The 17785-nt window shown below is 45.4% G+C and overlaps 1 protein-coding gene across 2 annotated transcripts in view; it reads right to left on the bottom strand.

The window, feature by feature from the left end:
* LOC147035918 (nonsense-mediated mRNA decay factor SMG7-like) overlaps positions 1-17785 on the bottom strand; it is a 153695-nt gene that overhangs the window by 31640 nt on the left and 104270 nt on the right. For both annotated transcript variants that reach the window (XM_085848444.1, XM_085848440.1), the window contains exons 10-11: positions 11393-11534; positions 9234-9407 (exon numbers count right to left, since the gene is read on the bottom strand). In XM_085848444.1, coding sequence (XP_085704570.1) covers positions 9234-9407; positions 11393-11534 — 316 coding nt within the window. The remainder of the gene's footprint in view (positions 1-9233; positions 9408-11392; positions 11535-17785) is intronic.

Here is a 17785-nt window from a genome sequence, read left to right as displayed (position 1 = left end):
GGAGTTCCCTTAGTGTGCATGCAAAGTTTCAGGCTGCTAGGTTTCATGGTTTTGGAGTTGTGGAGGAGACGCACTGAGCCACACACACGCACTTATTAATGCAGATTAAATAACCTTTTTGAAATGTATAACGAAATTATTATTTCATGGTTGTTTGATCAGGTAAATTCTATAGAGATGAAACTTCACCACCAAGAGCCAGACTCGCCGATTTGGTTTATGTTTATATTGATGTGTTTAATTGGCCCCCATTGGACTTAGTGTAAAACAGGTGCTTATGGATTTGGTCTCAATTTTCGTGTGCGTGCATACATGTATGCTTCTGCAACCATATAATGTATGGACCGATTTTAGTTGTACTTGGCACAAAGACAACACATAATTGTATACATATGCACATCATTTTGCTTCGCAATGCGATCCAACGTAGCCAACTGGTAGCCATTTTAGTTGTAAAAAACCTGATGTCGAACATGTCCTCAACCATTTCACAGACATGCCTTTACCGCTGTTTGGTCAAACTTGGCACACAGATAATGAATGATGGCTCACATATACACGTCTTTTTTTTCTGTTTAACGAAATCAGATCCAAGATGGCTGACTGGCAGCCATTTTGTTACTGAAATGTGCATCCAGCCATTTCTCAGACGTCACGTGTATAGTCCGATTTTGTTCAAACTTGGCACAAGCACAGTACATGATGGCATACACGTGTACCTCACTTTATTGTGATCTGAACAAAGATGGCCGACTGGTAGACTGGCGGCCATTTTAGTTGTAACAAAAACAAACAAACAAAAAATACACCCGAGCGGGTTTGACGGTCAGCTCGGATACAAAACTTGATGCAACCGAGTGTTAATCAACCTTAGCGACTACGGAAAGTGAAAACAGAATTCAAATTGAATTTTGAAATAAAGGCGTGAGGCCGCTCGAAGCAAAAATCTCCATATTCTCGGAATCATTCCCAACATCATTATATGATACAATTTTCAAACCCGCGTTTATGGCCGTGAAATAAATACTCGAAGTTTGTGCATTTAATGGCTGTATCCAGGACAGAGCTGGACACCAACGAAAAAGAACCCTCGGGCCACCGAGAAGCTCAATCACTCGCTGCCTGCACATCTGCGCGGCGTCACGTGACCAACCAGCTCGCCGTCAGATGAAATGCCCTAACAAAATCTTAAAACGTCCGTTTTTCACCGGAATTCTTTCAGATACTTGTAGAGCACATCCCCAAACCATGTAAAATATAAACATTAATCTCACAGATGCTCCGAATAAGCAGTCCCTCAGGAGGACAGATTACGAGGTGAAGCAGTGAACGGAAAGCATGTGGTGTCCCTTCCAGAGTCTCATGGTTATTTGAATTGAATGTATTTTCCTCATGAAAAGTGCGTTTCCGAGCAGATTTGCACGAAAATTATCTTCATTAAAGTGTAGCTACACCAGAAGGTCCCAAAAGTGAAAACAGAAATCAACTCGAACTAAAGACAGCCTCATTATATGTCATGGAAACGGATGAAAGCCCATGGAAGCTACCCCTCGCTGCAATGCATTCCACACAGACTGAGGATATAAACATTCATTTTTCACAAAACTTGATGCAACCGAGTGATAATCAACCTTAGCGACTACGAAAAGTGAAAACAGAATTTACATTGAACTTCAAATAATCGCGTGAAGCCGTGTTGAAGTCAACGGATCTCGTGTTGCCCAATAAACAGGGCCAGACGACAGAGGTAACGAGAAACTAGTTGGTCGAATTAAATCTTCTTAATAATCCCTATGAAACCCATTATACATAATAGGCCATTCGACCAATCGGTCATTTTGCACTTGATGACCCTGTAACCTTGACCCCGAGGCGAAAAAGGGCTCAGACGATCTATAGAGCGCAACTTGTACCATCATCGTGTCAAGTTGGAACTCAATCGGCGGAGACGTCTCGGAGGAGATAGAAAAATAAAAATTGTTGACGGACGGACGGATCTGAGGACATCGAGCGGTTATATTAGGTTAGCTTGCTGACCTAAAAAAACTCGGTATTGAACACATCCTCAACCATTTGTTGGACATGCGTTTACTGATCTTGTTCAAACTTGGCACACAAATAATGAATGATGGCTTACATATGCACGTCATGTTTTTCGAGATCACATCAAAGATGACCTGGTGGCCATCAAACTGGTAGATTGGTGCGGCCATTGTAGTTCTAAAAAAGACATGCGCAAGCCCTTTAACTCGGTTCAGCAAAATTTTGAAACAATTTGTTTCATGCCATGACATAATGTTACGAATCTGGCAGCCATGAGCACTCAACATTCAGGTCCCCGAAGATCAGTTATTTCGTTAAGTAAATGTGTATAGTTAGAATCCATCCCCTGTGTCTAATGGGAATTAAGTGTACGTGCGCTACAGGTTATTTTATAGTTAGGATTTTTACACCACCAACAACAACGGCATCCTCCCTGGCTCCCTTCCACCATCCGCCTGACGCGCATACGTGCCGAGCGCCTGTGGGTGGAGTTCCATTGGCAACAGACGCATTGGCTCCGCTCCAGGGTCGAGCAAGACGTGTTGCCTTCAGCCAATGCGGAGGCATGTCGCCCGAAGGAGGAATGCCTCTCAGGGGGGACGGGCAGCGAGGATGCTCGCCATGCCCCTCGGACGAATCACGAATGGCGAGCGGATCGCCTGACACCAACCGACCAATCCGGAGGCGAGTTGCGTCGGGGGGGGGGTGAAGAGAAGAGCGGGTGTGCACGAGGAGGTCTGGTCTTTTTCCTTTGAGCCTGTCCTGCGGAGGATCGCCTGCCTGCGAGTCTGTCAGGACGAGAATCGCTTGCCTGTCTCCTCTGCTGGCGCTCGCTGTCTCGTCACGTGCCGGAGGAGTGTGCTGGAGCCGGACGCTGCCGTCCGTACCCGGTGCTTGCAGCGGCATAGAGTTGCGGGTTCTAGTCCTGCTGAGCCGAATCGTCAAGGGCCGCACGAGGCGGGAAGGTCCAAGCGAGCATCCTTACCTGCAGCTCACCTTCCCTCTGAGCTGGGGATATCAATAAAGGCCGCGGCCATCATTTCTTTTGGGGGGTGTGTGTGTCTGTGTGTGGGCCCTTCTTCAAGTATAATTGTGTAAATGAACTTTCTTTTGATCATTGTACATTACATTTCTTATTCGGATAACTCTGCTCTTTGTGTACCCCCCCCCCATTGTAAATAAATCCCCTCTTGTTGAATGTCCCAGCTCGTCCTTGTCCTTTCTTCCATCGGTTTGCCGCGCCGCGAACGGGAATTAGGAGGCCTCATTGTTGCTGTAATCGTGCAATTGGCCGGCAGGGATCTGGTACTCTCCGCTCAGGGTACGACTCAGATCCGGCTCGGTAACAGCCTGGATCACGTAGATCCTGCCGAGGGTGAATTTCCCCGGTAGTTTGACGATGTGGGTTATTAGGTATATTGAAATTGGCAATTGACTCTATCCCACGTGGTCGAGATATTGGCGGTCTTCGGTCCGATAAGGGACCCGTGACCTTTCGGATTCATCTGAAAAGTACGACCTAAATTCCGGGTGTTCAGTGGAGCCAACTCCACTGCTCCCCTAGCCGTCGTGCTCGCCACCGAGACCCGGCTCCACAACAATATTATGTCCTTTTTCCTTGTGATCATGTCATTGTGTATTGCTATAATCAAGAGTTACAGTAAATGATTTACAGTGATATCAAGCCATTGAGTATTTGTGTGTATTTTCTTTCAAGACTCAATTTGCTGGAGACACCTCCGTGCGAGGCGGGACGCAGCTGTGGACTCCAAAGTGCGCGGCGGGACGCAGCAGTGGACTCCTCCGTGCGCGGCGGGACGCAGCTGTGGACTCCTCCGTGCGCGGCGGGACGCAGCTGTGGACTCCTCCGTGCGCGGCGGGACGCAGCTGTGGACTCCTCCGTGCGCGGCGGGACGCAGCTGTGGACTCCTCCGTGCGCGGCGGGACGCAGCTGTGGACTCCTCCGTGCGCGGCGGGACGCAGCTGTGGACTCCTCCGTGCGCGGCGGGACGCAGCTGTGGACTCCTCCGTGCGCGGCGGGACGCAGCTGTGGACTCCTCCGTGCGCGGCGGGACGCAGCTGTGGACTCCTCCGTGCGCGGCGGGACGCAGCTGTGGACTCCTCCGTGCGCGGCGGGACGCAGCTGTGGACTCCTCCGTGCGCGGCGGGACGCAGCTGTGGACTCCTCCGTGCGCGGCGGGACGCAGCTGTGGACTCCTCCGTGCGCGGCGGGACGCAGCTGTGGACTCCTCCGTGCGCGGCGGGACGCAGCTGTGGACTCCTCCGTGCGCGGCGGGACGCAGCTGTGGACTCCTCCGTGCGCGGCGGGACGCAGCTGTGGACTCCTCCGTGCGCGGCGGGACGCAGCTGTGGACTCCCTCCGTGCGCGGCGGGACGCAGCTGTGGACTCCTCCGTGCGCGGCGGGACGCAGCTGTGGACTCCTCCGTGCGCGGCGGGACGCAGCTGTGGACTCCTCCGTGCGCGGCGGGACGCAGCTGTGGACTCCTCCGTGCGCGGCGGGACGCAGCTGTGGACTCCTCCGTGCGCGGCGGGACGCAGCTGTGGACTCCTCCGTGCGCGGCGGGACGCAGCTGTGGACTCCTCCGTGCGCGGCGGGACGCAGCTGTGGACTCCTCCGTGCGCGGCGGGACGCAGCTGTGGACTCCTCCGTGCGCGGCGGGACGCAGCTGTGGACTCCTCCGTGCGCGGCGGGACGCAGCTGTGGACTCCTCCGTGCGCGGCGGGACGCAGCTGTGGACTCCTCCGTGCGCGGCGGGACGCAGCTGTGGACTCCTCCGTGCGCGGCGGGACGCAGCTGTGGACTCCTCCGTGCGCGGCGGGACGCAGCTGTGGACTCCTCCGTGCGCGGCGGGACGCAGCTGTGGACTCCTCCGTGCGCGGCGGGACGCAGCTGTGGACTCCTCCGTGCGCGGCGGGACGCAGCTGTGGACTCCTCCGTGCGCGGCGGGACGCAGCTGTGGACTCCTCCGTGCGCGGCGGGACGCAGCTGTGGACTCCTCCGTGCGCGGCGGGACGCAGCTGTGGACTCCTCCGTGCGCGGCGGGACGCAGCTGTGGACTCCTCCGTGCGCGGCGGGACGCAGCTGTGGACCCCTCCGTGCGCGGCGGGACGCAGCTGTGGACTCCTCCGTGCGCGGCGGGACGCAGCTGTGGACTCCTCCGTGCGCGGCGGGACGCAGCTGTGGACTCCTCCGTGCGCGGCGGGACGCAGCTGTGGACTCCTCCGTGCGCGGCGGGACGCAGCTGTGGACTCCTCCGTGCGCGGCGGGACGCAGCTGTGGACTCCTCCGTGCGCGGCGGTACGCAGCTGTGGACTCCTCCGTGCGCGGCGGGACGCAGCTGTGGACTCCTCCGTGCACGGCGGGACGCAGCTGTGGACTCCTCCGTGCACGGCGGGACGCAGCTGTGGACTCCTCCGTGCGCGGGGAGAGATGCAGCTGTGGATTCCTCCATGATTTGAATTGAATAATAATAAATGGCACAGGTCAGGGTCAGGTTGCGGGGTTGCATCAAAGTGGGATGTCTTGGTACCCGGTCATCACTGCCAGCAATTATAAAGTTGTTGTTCAAGTTATGTCTTATTAATTACATAACACACCAGTACACAAGCACCTCACATAATATACGACACAAAACTACACAAACACCAGACAAAACAAGTCCTAGCAAGGGTCTGCAATCTCTGATTGCCCTTGTTCTTGTTTGTTGTGTCACAACTCTTCCATGAGCTGTTAAAAAAAGAGCAAGAGAGCAAGTATTAAAAAAAAAAAAAGGAAAAGAAAAAAAAAGGGGGAGTCTGTGGAGTGTAAAAGGTACATTCCAATCATACATAAGTAATGGACAAAATTAAGACATACTCATGGTCCAACTCGCATTCAAACAGTAAGTAATTAATAGATGTACTCACATTGCAATAGTACGTAATTAATAGACTCACATAACAATGAAACGTAATTAATTGACAAAGTACTCATATTTCATTAGGACACCATTATTTCCCATTATCATTATGTAACATTATAATAATTATCATTAATATGTATCATTATAATTATTACAAGCAGATTACCCCAGCCCCTGGGTGGGTCGAGTTTAGGCATTACCTGCTGAAAAATATAGAGCCTGTGTTTTGCAAGAAGACTTCAGATATTTGCATGGTGTGCCCTTCAAAGGTTCCAGATGGTCTGAAGGTCTAAACTCTAAAGGGTATGTTCCAAAAGTCGTAAGTGTCAAAGGGGTCGAAACAATCTGACCTCTCAAGCATGGAAAAAGGGTCTAAAAAGGTCCAAGTAGTCCAAAGCTTGAAATGGTCAAGGGTCCATGCTGTCTAATCTGTCTGAAGGGTGTAAGGGGTATAAAGGGTGTTATGGTCGAAGGAGTCTAAAGGGACTTAAAAGTCCACAGAATCAAAAAATCATGTTTGGTTTAAAAATAGATTTGGCTTCACTGAACATTGAATCATTGTTCTTTTCTTGAATGAATATCTTGAAACAAAGATTTTGATGTTTTTGGTGCCCTTTTATACTCAAAATCATACAGCCCCAACCCCAACAACAAAAAAAAGAATAATGATAAAAAATTGGCGATCATATATTACATAACCCACCACGTCATCTCAACCTCGGGTTCATGCATGTACGGTCTTACAGAACCTTATACATAATGATTTTGACTATCATCGTAATCTGAGGATTCTTGATCAGAAAATTATTTATCAAATCCACTTTCCGATGAGTCCAAATGCAAGTTGTGTGCCCATTATCCATTTTGTGCTGAGAATGTTCCTTTTTTTGTGTACATTGTCGAGGCTCGTATAAGAACGAACACACAATGCACAACAAGGGGAGGGGGGGCAGGAGACAAGAGGGGCAGAAGAGGGAAGGACAAAACAGTGGAGAACAGAGACATTAGGAGATCTGTGGAAGGGAGAGGGATGGGGCGGGGAACATGGGGAATACAAGATGGACATTACAGGGACTTTCAAGAAGGAAAGCAGAGAATTTGAAGGAGGTGGGTTTGTGGTGGATTAACGGGGGTAGAAAAGATCGAGGATTTGGATAGGGGATGATAAGAGGTGGTAGTGAACAGCTGTTTTGAAGGCCTGGAGGGAAGAATGGGATTGAATAGAGTGAGGGAGTTTATTCCAAAGGCAGGAAAAAAAGAGGAATGAAAGAGTGAAGGTGAGCAGTGATTCGTGATTTTGGTAGTTTTACCAGCAGGGGGTTGTTGGCGGACCTTGAGCGCCCTGCAGAAATATGGTGGGGACAAATCGCAGAGAGAGCAAGGGGGGGGCGGGTAAGACTGGAGAGGAGACAGTAGAAGACAGAAAGACCACCAACCTACCTTGATTATGTCATGGTTATTTTCTGGAAACTTTTAGGGGTGGTACCCGCTGACTTTGCATGATTAACTATAACACCTCAAAAAATTATTATAATGAAAAACCACTGTTTATTATTTAAAAATAGCCCTGTGGGGGACTGAAGGTTATTTCACCAACATGCAGGGTGAAAATGAGGGATTAAGGGGAAGGGCCATGGCCCCCCCTTCCTGAAGTGGTATGGTCATGGGGAGCACAACTTAGTGGTATGGTCCTTCTGTTTCATGAAGGGTTTGGTCTGCATCAGACCGTCGGTTTCTGAGAAGATTTTAAAATAAATGACCTGAATTTGAGGCTAAACCCTCTTTTTCAGCCTCTTCTAGGGGGCATATGTGGATGGGGAGTACAATCAAAAGAGACCTTACTGTTCTGATGAAATGTACCAAACTTTGTCCATATCGGTCATGTAGTTTGTGAGGAAAATGTTTTGGTGAATATGAGGAATTAGGGGAGGGAGGCCGTAGCCCCCTTTTCTTGGGGAAATACGCCATGCGGAACACAACTTAAGGTTAAGGCATGGCCACAATGCCGTATGGCCAGTTTGGTCTGGATCCGGTTGTCGGTTTTTGAGAAGAAGATTTTTGAATGAAATAGCAACAAGCCGGGAGGTGACGATGGTTCGCGGGCATTATTGAACAATGCCACGATAGGTACAATTGAGTTAGTGGAAGCTTTTGAGGAAGCCCTACCGTAAAAACCTATCTCTTCCGTCAAAATTGACCAAATCAAATCGGATTTTTTTATATGTTGTACTTATGGACATTACGCACAGCTTCTAGGAAATCAAATTGCGAGAAAAAAAAATCGAGAAAAAAATAAAAATAAATAAAAAGTTCAAGTGGGCATGGCTCCGCCCACAAGGGGCGTGAGACGCCCCTCATACAAAAAGACAACTAGACCATGATATCTAGCTTGTGTCCAAGTTTCATCAAGATCGCATCAAACGTCATGGAGCTATGCTCTGGAGAGAGTCACAAACAGAGAGACAAACAGACAAACAGACACAACGAAAATAGTGGTCACTGCTGGCGCCCGCGAACCAATATTTGGAGCAAAACTCCTCTTTCACCTCCCTTTAATTTAGTGGATCCAGATGGGGATTACAACCCCATAAGATCTTACTGTCCTGATGCATTCAACCAAATTTGGTCCATACTCTTGGGTGTATTGAATGAAGGTACCTCCATAACTCTTAGGTATAATGGACCAAGGAACCTCCATAACTCTTGGGTATAATGGACCAAGGTACCTCCATAACTCTTGGGTATAATGGACCAAGGTACCTCCATAACTCTTGGGTATAATGGACCAAGGTACCTCCATAACTCTTGGGTATAATGGACCAAGGTACCTCCATAACTCTTGGGTATAATGGACCAAGGTACCTCCATAACTCTTGGGTATAATGGACCAAGGTACCTCCATAACTCTTGGGTATAATGGACCAAGGTACCTCCATAACTCTTGGGTATAATGGACCAAGGTACCTCCATAACTCTTGGGTATAATGGACCCAAGTACCTCCAATACAAATTTGAAGAGGATTAGCTCAGCAAGGGTGGAATGGTGGAAGATTCCATTTAATTTGTTGTAAAGAAATGAGGAAAGGATAATCATGAAAAGTAATATATCACTCCTCCCTGGAGGAGGTGAGACAAAAAAAAACAAAAAATACCATTACAACACTCAAGCCTAATGATTTGGCAAGGCACAAGTCGAGGAGGAACCTAACTTGCTCGACTCAAGCATGTGTCAGTGGACAAAATAATATCGTCATACTTTGACCCACCATGAACTGATTCTGCACCAGGAGCCTTTGACGTGGTGCTCCAACGTCCAGGTGTGCGGCGTTCCCCTCCTTCTGGGGTGCCAATTGGGCCAAAGCTGGTATAAGATGAAGGACCCGGTGGAGAACCATCCATTAGAGAAGACAGGGATGACTGGCTTGTCGAAATTAATTGTTCTGAGTGATGGGGAAAAAAGTAAAGAAATCAATAACAGTAAACAAAGTGAAAAGACTGCTTGGAATCAACAGCAACAAGGATAGAGTGCATATATTGGGGGAGGTGGAATCAATTTGCAGGTCCAGAAAAATGGATAGGCTGAGGGGCAACTCGAAGCGAATGCGACAGGAAGGTCAACGAGGTGCAGCTATACTATAAGGTCACCAATAATGTTGCTAGTAAGGCAGTCAGCCAGAACAGCAATATTAAACAAAAAAGCTTTGCAAAGAAAACAAAATAATATTAAAAAGTAGCGTTTCATTCAAAGTGCATCGCCCCCATGCCAAATAAATAAATCACAAATCCTCCAGAGCACGGCATCGCCGGGCGCCTTGCCTAGCATGCCACCTTACAGCAAATGGAGTCGGAATTGGGAGGGAGTGGCATACAATAATTGATCAATTGCATAAATAAAATAAATACATATATAATAAAATAATTTCTCAAGTGACAAATAACATACCTAAACCACCACTGTTTCATCCGAATCTGTAACTTTTTAAAAATTAAGTAATTAATGTAAAAATGAATAATTGATCGTTTTTTTGTTTGTTTGTTTTTTGCATACACTGTCGAGGCTCATATGAGAGCGAACATAAAAACACACACAACAAGGGTAGCAGGAGAAAGAGGGGCAGGAGAGGGAAGGAAAAACACTGGGGAAAGAGACATTAGATCAGTGCAAGCGAGGGGGATGGGGCTGGGTACACGGGGTAAACAAGATGGACACTACAGGGACTTTCAAGAAGGAAAGCAGGGAATTTTAAGGAGGTGGGTATGGGGTGGATTTGCAGGGATGGAAAAGAAAGTGGTTTTGGATTGGGGAATATAAGAGATGGTGGTGAACAGCTGTTTTGAAGACCTGGAGGGAAGAGTGGGATTGAACAGAGTGTGGGAGTTTGTTCCAAAGGTGGGAAAAAGGAGGAATGGAAGAGTGAAGGTGAGCAGTGATTCTTGATTTTGGTCGTTTTACCAGAAGGGGATTGCTGGAGGACTTTGAGCGCCCTGCGGAATTATGGAGGAGACATATCTCAGAGCGGGGGGGGGGAGGAGGGGGGGCGAAGCCGGAGAGCAGATGGTGGAAGACAGAAAGACCACCGACCTGCCTGCGGTGAGAGAGTGAGAGGCCCAAAGACTCAGCTTCATCACGGGAGATACCAGTGATCCTAAGTCCCTTGGTTTCCACAGCGTGAAGCCGAGAAAGGTGAGAGGGGGAGGTTCTCGACGATCCTTTCGGAGAGACATAGTGAGCGTGAGATTTGTCAGGATTGAAAGACATGCTCCACGTGTGGGACCAGCTTGTGATTTTACCCAGATCCACAGAGATTGTAGAGGCTGCTGCTTGCCGATGTGATCTGATTAAATGACTAATCAAGAAAACAAACAAACAAAAAAAAAACATTGCTTTTGTCAAAGCACATCTTCGCTTTTGTCCTCAAATTTCAGCTTCCTTGCTCAAAGGATAGTTGAGATATCACCCAGACAAAGAAGAAAGAAAATAATTAATTGATTTGTTGATTAATCAAGAAATCAAAAATACTCCTTGAAGCGAAATCACTTGGTCACTGTCATGTCCAAATATCAGCTTTCCGAGCTCAAAAGGTGCCCGAGATATTGCCCAGATGAGAAATAAAATAAATAATTAATAAATGGAAAATAATTAAGTAATTCATCAATTAATTGATTAGTTAAAAAAAAACATTTTTGCCAAAGAACATCTTCACTTTTATCCCAAATTTCAGCTTCCCAGCTCAAAGGATGGCTGAGATATCACCTGGACAAACCAACAAGAAAACAAACGCAGTGAAAACCAAGTACTCCCTTCCTTCGGCACCCGGCGATGACATCATGCATCACCTGGATATGGCACTGGGAAAGAGCAGTGCACAATAGCAGCGGTAAAATGTTTTGGGAAGGGAGCTGGGTGTGGGAAGAGAATACTGACCATTGCTCGTTGCCAGAGATGGAGACCAGGCACCATCACAGAAGAGTGTGTACGTCCGAGAAGGATGAGGCAGAGCAGGCATGGTGTCGGCTCGAGGTGTCTGCCCATTGGAAAACACGCTACGATTCTCACTCGTACCATCCTACACAAAGTGGGTAAAAGGAAAGTGATAGGACCCTCAAATTACCTATCATCAATCCCCTTCCATTGATGGAAAGGAAAAAATGACATCTGGTCTGCAAAACGTTTCAACCTCTTGACTTCACATCACTCAGAAACAGAGGCATGAAAGATAAACATTAAAAATAACAAACAAACAAATGGTCATAGACCGGTACTTGCTAAATCAGTAGCTGTGACCTTGCCCTTTGGTCCTCAAAAACAAGTCTTCTCCCTTTTGGTTGGTGAACCAATTTAGTAACCCAATATGCAAATTCTGTTCAAATTTCAAGTTAATAGGAAGAAAATTGATTATGTTATGTGACCTTAAGCTGACCATTGATGCTTTGAACTTTTGACATCAAAAACAATATGCTTGTAGGTTTTGATTGGTGAACCAATTCAATGAGCCAATATGGATATTCTGTTCAAATTACCAGAGTAACCACCCTCTGGGTGCATTGAGATTGCACATTACTTGCTGAAAAAGTATGATCTGCATTTTGAAAGAAGAAAAGATGCTTGTGTGGTGTGCGTCTAAAGGGGAGTAAAGGGTCTGAGGTGTCAAAGGGTTTTTAAAAATGGTCTATAAGGGTCTTAACGGGTCCAAAGGTCTAAAGGGTATTTTCAAATCTAAAGTCCAAAGGTCTAAAAGGTATAAAGTAGTTAGGGTCTAAAAGGGTCCAAGGGGTTTAAAGGGTCTGAAGGGGTCAAAAGGGATGAGGAGATTCAAGGGGTCCAAAGCATGTAAGGAGTCTAAAAAGTGTAAGTGGTCTGAAGTGTGTGTTCCAATCGTGGTTAGGGGGTCGAAAGCATCAAGAGGTCTAAAGGTTTAAAGCAGTTTCTCAAGGTGGGGCATGGCAATATTTTGGTGGGGCATGAGGATTCAGGAGTTATGTGGAGTTATGCGAGTTATTCATAACATGAGGAGTTATGCGAGTTTCAACAAGATGAGTCTGTGAAAACTCTTTTCAAGATCAAAGGAACCATGATGTTGCTGTCTGAGGAGAGCGAAAAGAAATACCCAAACTCGACTACTTTGGTAAGGGAAGTATTGATAAATTTCCCATCATCTTATTTAGTCGAATGTGGATTTAGTGTTGTTACCGATTTGCTGCAAGCTAAGAGAAATTTACTGGAAATCACGAAACGTGGTGATTTAAGGCTGAAACTGACAAAATTGGTTCCTCCAATCAAACAAATCTGCAGCCAGCGTCAAGGGCAGGGCTCCCATTGAAGTGAGTAGCAATTGAATAATATTTGCAATAAGGTTTTAATAAAGCCTTTTGAATACATATGTAGTATATACTGTAGTGTCTCCAATCATGGTGGGGCGTATGATTTTTTTGAAAATCAAAGTGGGGCGTGGGACAAAAAAGGTTGAGAAACACTGGTCTAAAGGGTTTTAAGAGATCAAAAGAATCTAAAAGATTATGTCTGGTGTTGGCTTAATGGTTAGGGTGGCGGGCTTTGGATCCGAGGGTCCTGAGTTCAAATGCTGTTCCACTGTTGAATTAACACCAGGTGGGGTTAACTCGGCCTGTCATCCTTCCGAGGTCGGCAAAATGAGTGCCAGCATGCTGGTATACCGAGTCGGAATGGCGACCCGTCCAGGATTGTGTCCAATAGCCAAGGAGACTGCTAAAGCAGCACCAATGCTCTTCACAGAGTATGGTCCCAATCTCCTCCTCCTCAAAGAATCTAAAAGGTCCGAAAAGGCCCAAGCGATTGAAAGATCTAAAAGGTACTTTCCAAAAGTATGTAATTAATATACGTAGTCAATCGACATACTCAGGTCAAACTCACATTCAAACAGGCCGAATTGAGAGAAACTCACATGGGTCGACTGAGGTTGTACTCTGACGAGAATCCACCGTCCACCCATGTTTTTCATTTTTATTTTATTTATTTACCAGCAGGGGTACCTGATGCTGCCCAGTGCTGTTCTAATCTTGTTGGCATTTTGAAGAAATAAATTTTTTTTCTATTTTTTTTGTGGGGGCTTTAAAACACTTCCCTCCACCTACTAAGGAATGGGGTCAGGTATCACTGAATATCACCTTTCACATAGCTACAAAGGCTTAGACAACTATAGAGAGATGAAAAAAAAAATTCTGTAACTTTTCCCCCCTTTTTAACCCCCCCCAGAATTTTCAAAAAAAAATTTATTTCTTTAAACACTCCATGATAGCAAGGAAGGCACTCACTGATGAAGCTTTGAAAGTTTGACGAAGACCTGTATGGCCATCTCTGAGAAAAATGGCACCAGGCAGACAGACAAACATCTTATCTCTCATGTGAGCAAAAATCACTCGTGCTTCGCTGCGAAGCTACGTTTGGTCCTTCAGTTTGAATCTGCACTTAAAGTGCATTAAGAGAAACTTTTTTAAATATATATAATTTTTCTCCCTCAGATGTCAACATCACCGGAATGCTAGTTCATTAAACTTGCTTTATCGGTGTATTATATGTCATGAGTTTATTTTCAAGTATATTTTAAACAAGTAGAGATGCATTCAAAATGCACCATCCCCATGCCAAATAAATAAATAACAAATCCTCCAGCACGCGACATTGCTGGGGCACCCTCGTCAGCCAGCAATGCCACCGTGCAGCACGTGTAGACAAAATTGGGAGGGAGTGGTGTACAATTATAGATCAATTTATTAATTGCATAATTAAAAGAAATTAATAAAAATCGTAAAGTAATTAATCTCTTTATCAATTGTCTAACAGCATACCAAAACCACCAATGTTTCATCTGAATCTCTAATTTTTGAAAATCAAGCAATTCATAGAAAAATGAAAAAATTCTTGATTTATTGATTCATCAAGAAATCAAAAATACCCTTTATAGTCAAATCACTTGTTCACCGTCATGTCCAAATATCAGCTTCTCACTTAAAACGTGCCTGAGATATTACCCAGATGAGAAAGGAAATAAATAAGGAATTAATAAACCGATAATAATTTAGTAATTACTCTATTAATTGATTCATCAAAAAATAAAAATATCATTTTTTCCAAAGCACATCTACACTTTTGTCCCCAAATTTCAGCTTCCAAACTCAAAGGATGGCTGAGATATTGCCCAGCCAAATGAGAAAGAAAACAAACGGAGTAAAAACTGAGTACTTCCTTGCTTCAGTGCCTGGAGATGACGTCATGCATTGCCTGGATATGGAATTGGGAAGGAGCGGTGTACAATATCCAAGGGTGACTTTGTACATGGTGACCAGGCATGTGTTCCATTAGCAATAAACTTGTGGAGCTCTTATGAAGTGGCTTAAGTACTCCATCAAATGGTTGATGAGGAACGTTTGGCTTGGCAAGCAATAGCAAGCTGATTGATGATAGAACACATTCCTGGAAAACACCGTACCAACCTTACTTCTAATAACTTCCTCCTTACAAATGATATCCTCTTCCTTTTTGCATGTGTGGAAATTGGAGTTCGTGCACAGTCAGCAGATTTAGATACAGTCAAGAGAGCCCCATTATTTCAACATGCTGTGGATAACAAAAGAAAAACAGTTTTCAGTAAAAATCTACTTGAGAACAAAAACCTTCATGAAGACAAATCAAGTTCAGGATTCAATGCTAAAGGACAAATCCACCGAAGAAGGCCACAACTCAGATGATCTCAAAACAGCAGTAACTGACAAAATCCATTCAGTGACTGCAGCTGAACGTATCAAAGTAAGAAACCATTTTTCACGTCGAATCAAAGTGTACCTGGAGCACGTATTGTAACCTCAAACAAGTCATCTCTCTATATATTACTAAAACTCTCATAATGTATGTATGTATGCATGTTCCAGAAATACAGCCAAAACGGCACACGATAGCACAAATATTTTAGGGCGACCTTACCATTCTCTTGTGGTGTGCAGTATCAAGTTTCGTTCAAATTGGGCAATGAAAAAAAAATTATTAAAAAATCAATTCCCGATTCAGTCAAGTACTCTTTGAGAGAATTTGATCAATGCAAACAACCTCAGCGGTATAGTTCGCTGGAGCTATCTTTTTTTTTTTCTTGAAATGATTTTTTTCACCAACCGCTGTCACAATGGGAACCCAACGGGTTCACGGGTCGTCTAGTTGACATTAAAGCCATCCATCTGAAACTTTCCAAAATATGTATTTATATGTATATATCTATGTGCATATGTATTGTTGCAGTTGTTGCAGTGTATGTATATAGTGGCTGGGGCTAAATAAGAGCACTCGATTCGGGTGACGACATCGCTTCGGGGTGGCGCCCTACCCTGCACAGCAGGGTCTATAAAGGACGGGTCGCAAGGCCGTCTGCGCTCCTGCTCGTCTTGCTCTTCCTCTCTGTCTGGCCTGGGATCGATCTTCATAAACTCGCTGCTGACTCCATCCTTCTCCACCCACCTAATCCTGTCTGCAACTCCGCCCACTCGCTCTCGACTCCACCTTCTCCACTCACTCACCGCTGGCTCTACCCAAAGTCCCTCCCTCACGCCTGACGGTCGCGCCCCCTCTCTGGATAGACAAGCAGGAGACGCCGCACAAACTATCAAGGAGGGATCGCTCAGTGGAGCATCGCCCCAAAACGTACTAGGTTGCACGGTCAGTCAATCGTGCAAGGTATTACGAGACCGTTAGCCTCGTCTCCTTTTTCTTCTCATTAACTCCTCTTCATCGGTGTGCGTGTGTGTGTGTGTGTGTGTGTGTGTGTGTGTGTGTGTGTGTGTGTGTGTGTGTGTGTGTGTGTGTGTGTGTGTGTGTGATGGCACTTGTCCTTGCTTAAATTAAGATTGCAGAAGAATTATATCGGGATAAGTCTGCTCTGTGTCTGCTTATTAAAGTTGCTTGTTTAATTGTCACACCACACTTTTCTTTCTATCTCGTCTTACGCACAACAATAAATCTATTCAGTGCCACATATTTTTCCACACCTGGCTGTAAAACATCCTTTTGTAGAAATGCTCCCAGCTTATTTTTGTCTTTTCTTTCATTGATCAAACATGGTCCGTATCCTAGCCTAGCCGGGACTTTATTCTCAACGATCCGTTCCTTTTAGCTGGTACGTCCTTGGCATTGTCGCTCGGCTGCATCTGATCCGGCAATGTGATGCGGTTCGGAAAAGGCGTACCAGATGTTCGGACGAGGCGTACCAGGGTGTGTCCCCCGGTAATTAGGTCACGTGATTATTTTTAGGTAACCAATATTAGACGGAGGACCCTCAGTCACGTGGTTGAGTTATTGGCGTTCACGGTCGGTTTGCGACCCGCCACGTCACGGAGTTATCCGTGTGCGACGGCTTGCGAGTCTGGAGAATCTGGTGGAAACCCTAGATAGCTTCCCTCCCTCATGGTCTTCTCACCCAGACCCCCAAATATATATAAATATATATAAATATATAAATATATATATATAAATATATATAAATATATATAAATATATATATATATATATATATAAATATATATAAATATATATAAATATAAATATATATAAATATAAATATAAATATATATATATATATATATATGTTAATTTAAATAGTTGAAAGAGGAGTACAGTCGTGTAAAACTTCTGGATACATCTGCACCCACTGTTCAGGAGGCCAGAAGCATCAACCACACGACGGCGCCGCTGCGAGGATGCAGTGTCGGAGGTCAACAGTAGAACCGAATAATAAAGGTCCAATGCCGTACAGGACGCACGCAGCGCGTTCTTTTCAACTCATTTCTGCATCTAATAATTATATCTATCCTCTTTTCAATCCAAATCTCCATCTAATAATTATATCTATCCTCTTTTCAATCCAAATCTCCATCTAATACTTATATCCAAATATAGAATAAAATCTGGATACATTCCAATTTGGTGCATAAATTTAAAAAATCCTTGTTGAGCCAACTTCAGAGCAACCAACATCAGAATGTCTATGGGAGAAGCAAGGCAACTCCAGATTAAGACCAACAATTGTGAGAGATTGACCTTGACTCTTGTTGATGGGCATGGTAAAGCAAAGTTTCACAGGAAATTGTCTCATGAATGTGAAGGGAAAGTCAGAACTCATTCTCATTGGGATTCTTGGAATTAAAGCATCATGGCTTTTATATGACCAACATGACTGCAAAAATATCTGTTTTTTTGGGGGGGGTTTTTGCTGACTTTGTCAGTGAAACTTCAACCAAGAGATCATTCCAATTGTTGTTGTCTTTGAGTCGACCAAGGTGGCAGGCTTCTTGGTATATT

The sequence above is a fragment of the Eptatretus burgeri genome, chromosome 1 (genome assembly GCF_056783735.1).
Source record: "Eptatretus burgeri isolate ZD-2024b chromosome 1, Ebu_testis_v1, whole genome shotgun sequence".
Classification (NCBI taxonomy): Eukaryota; Metazoa; Chordata; class Myxini; order Myxiniformes; family Myxinidae; genus Eptatretus; species Eptatretus burgeri.
This window is presented reverse-complemented; position numbering and strand designations above follow the sequence as displayed.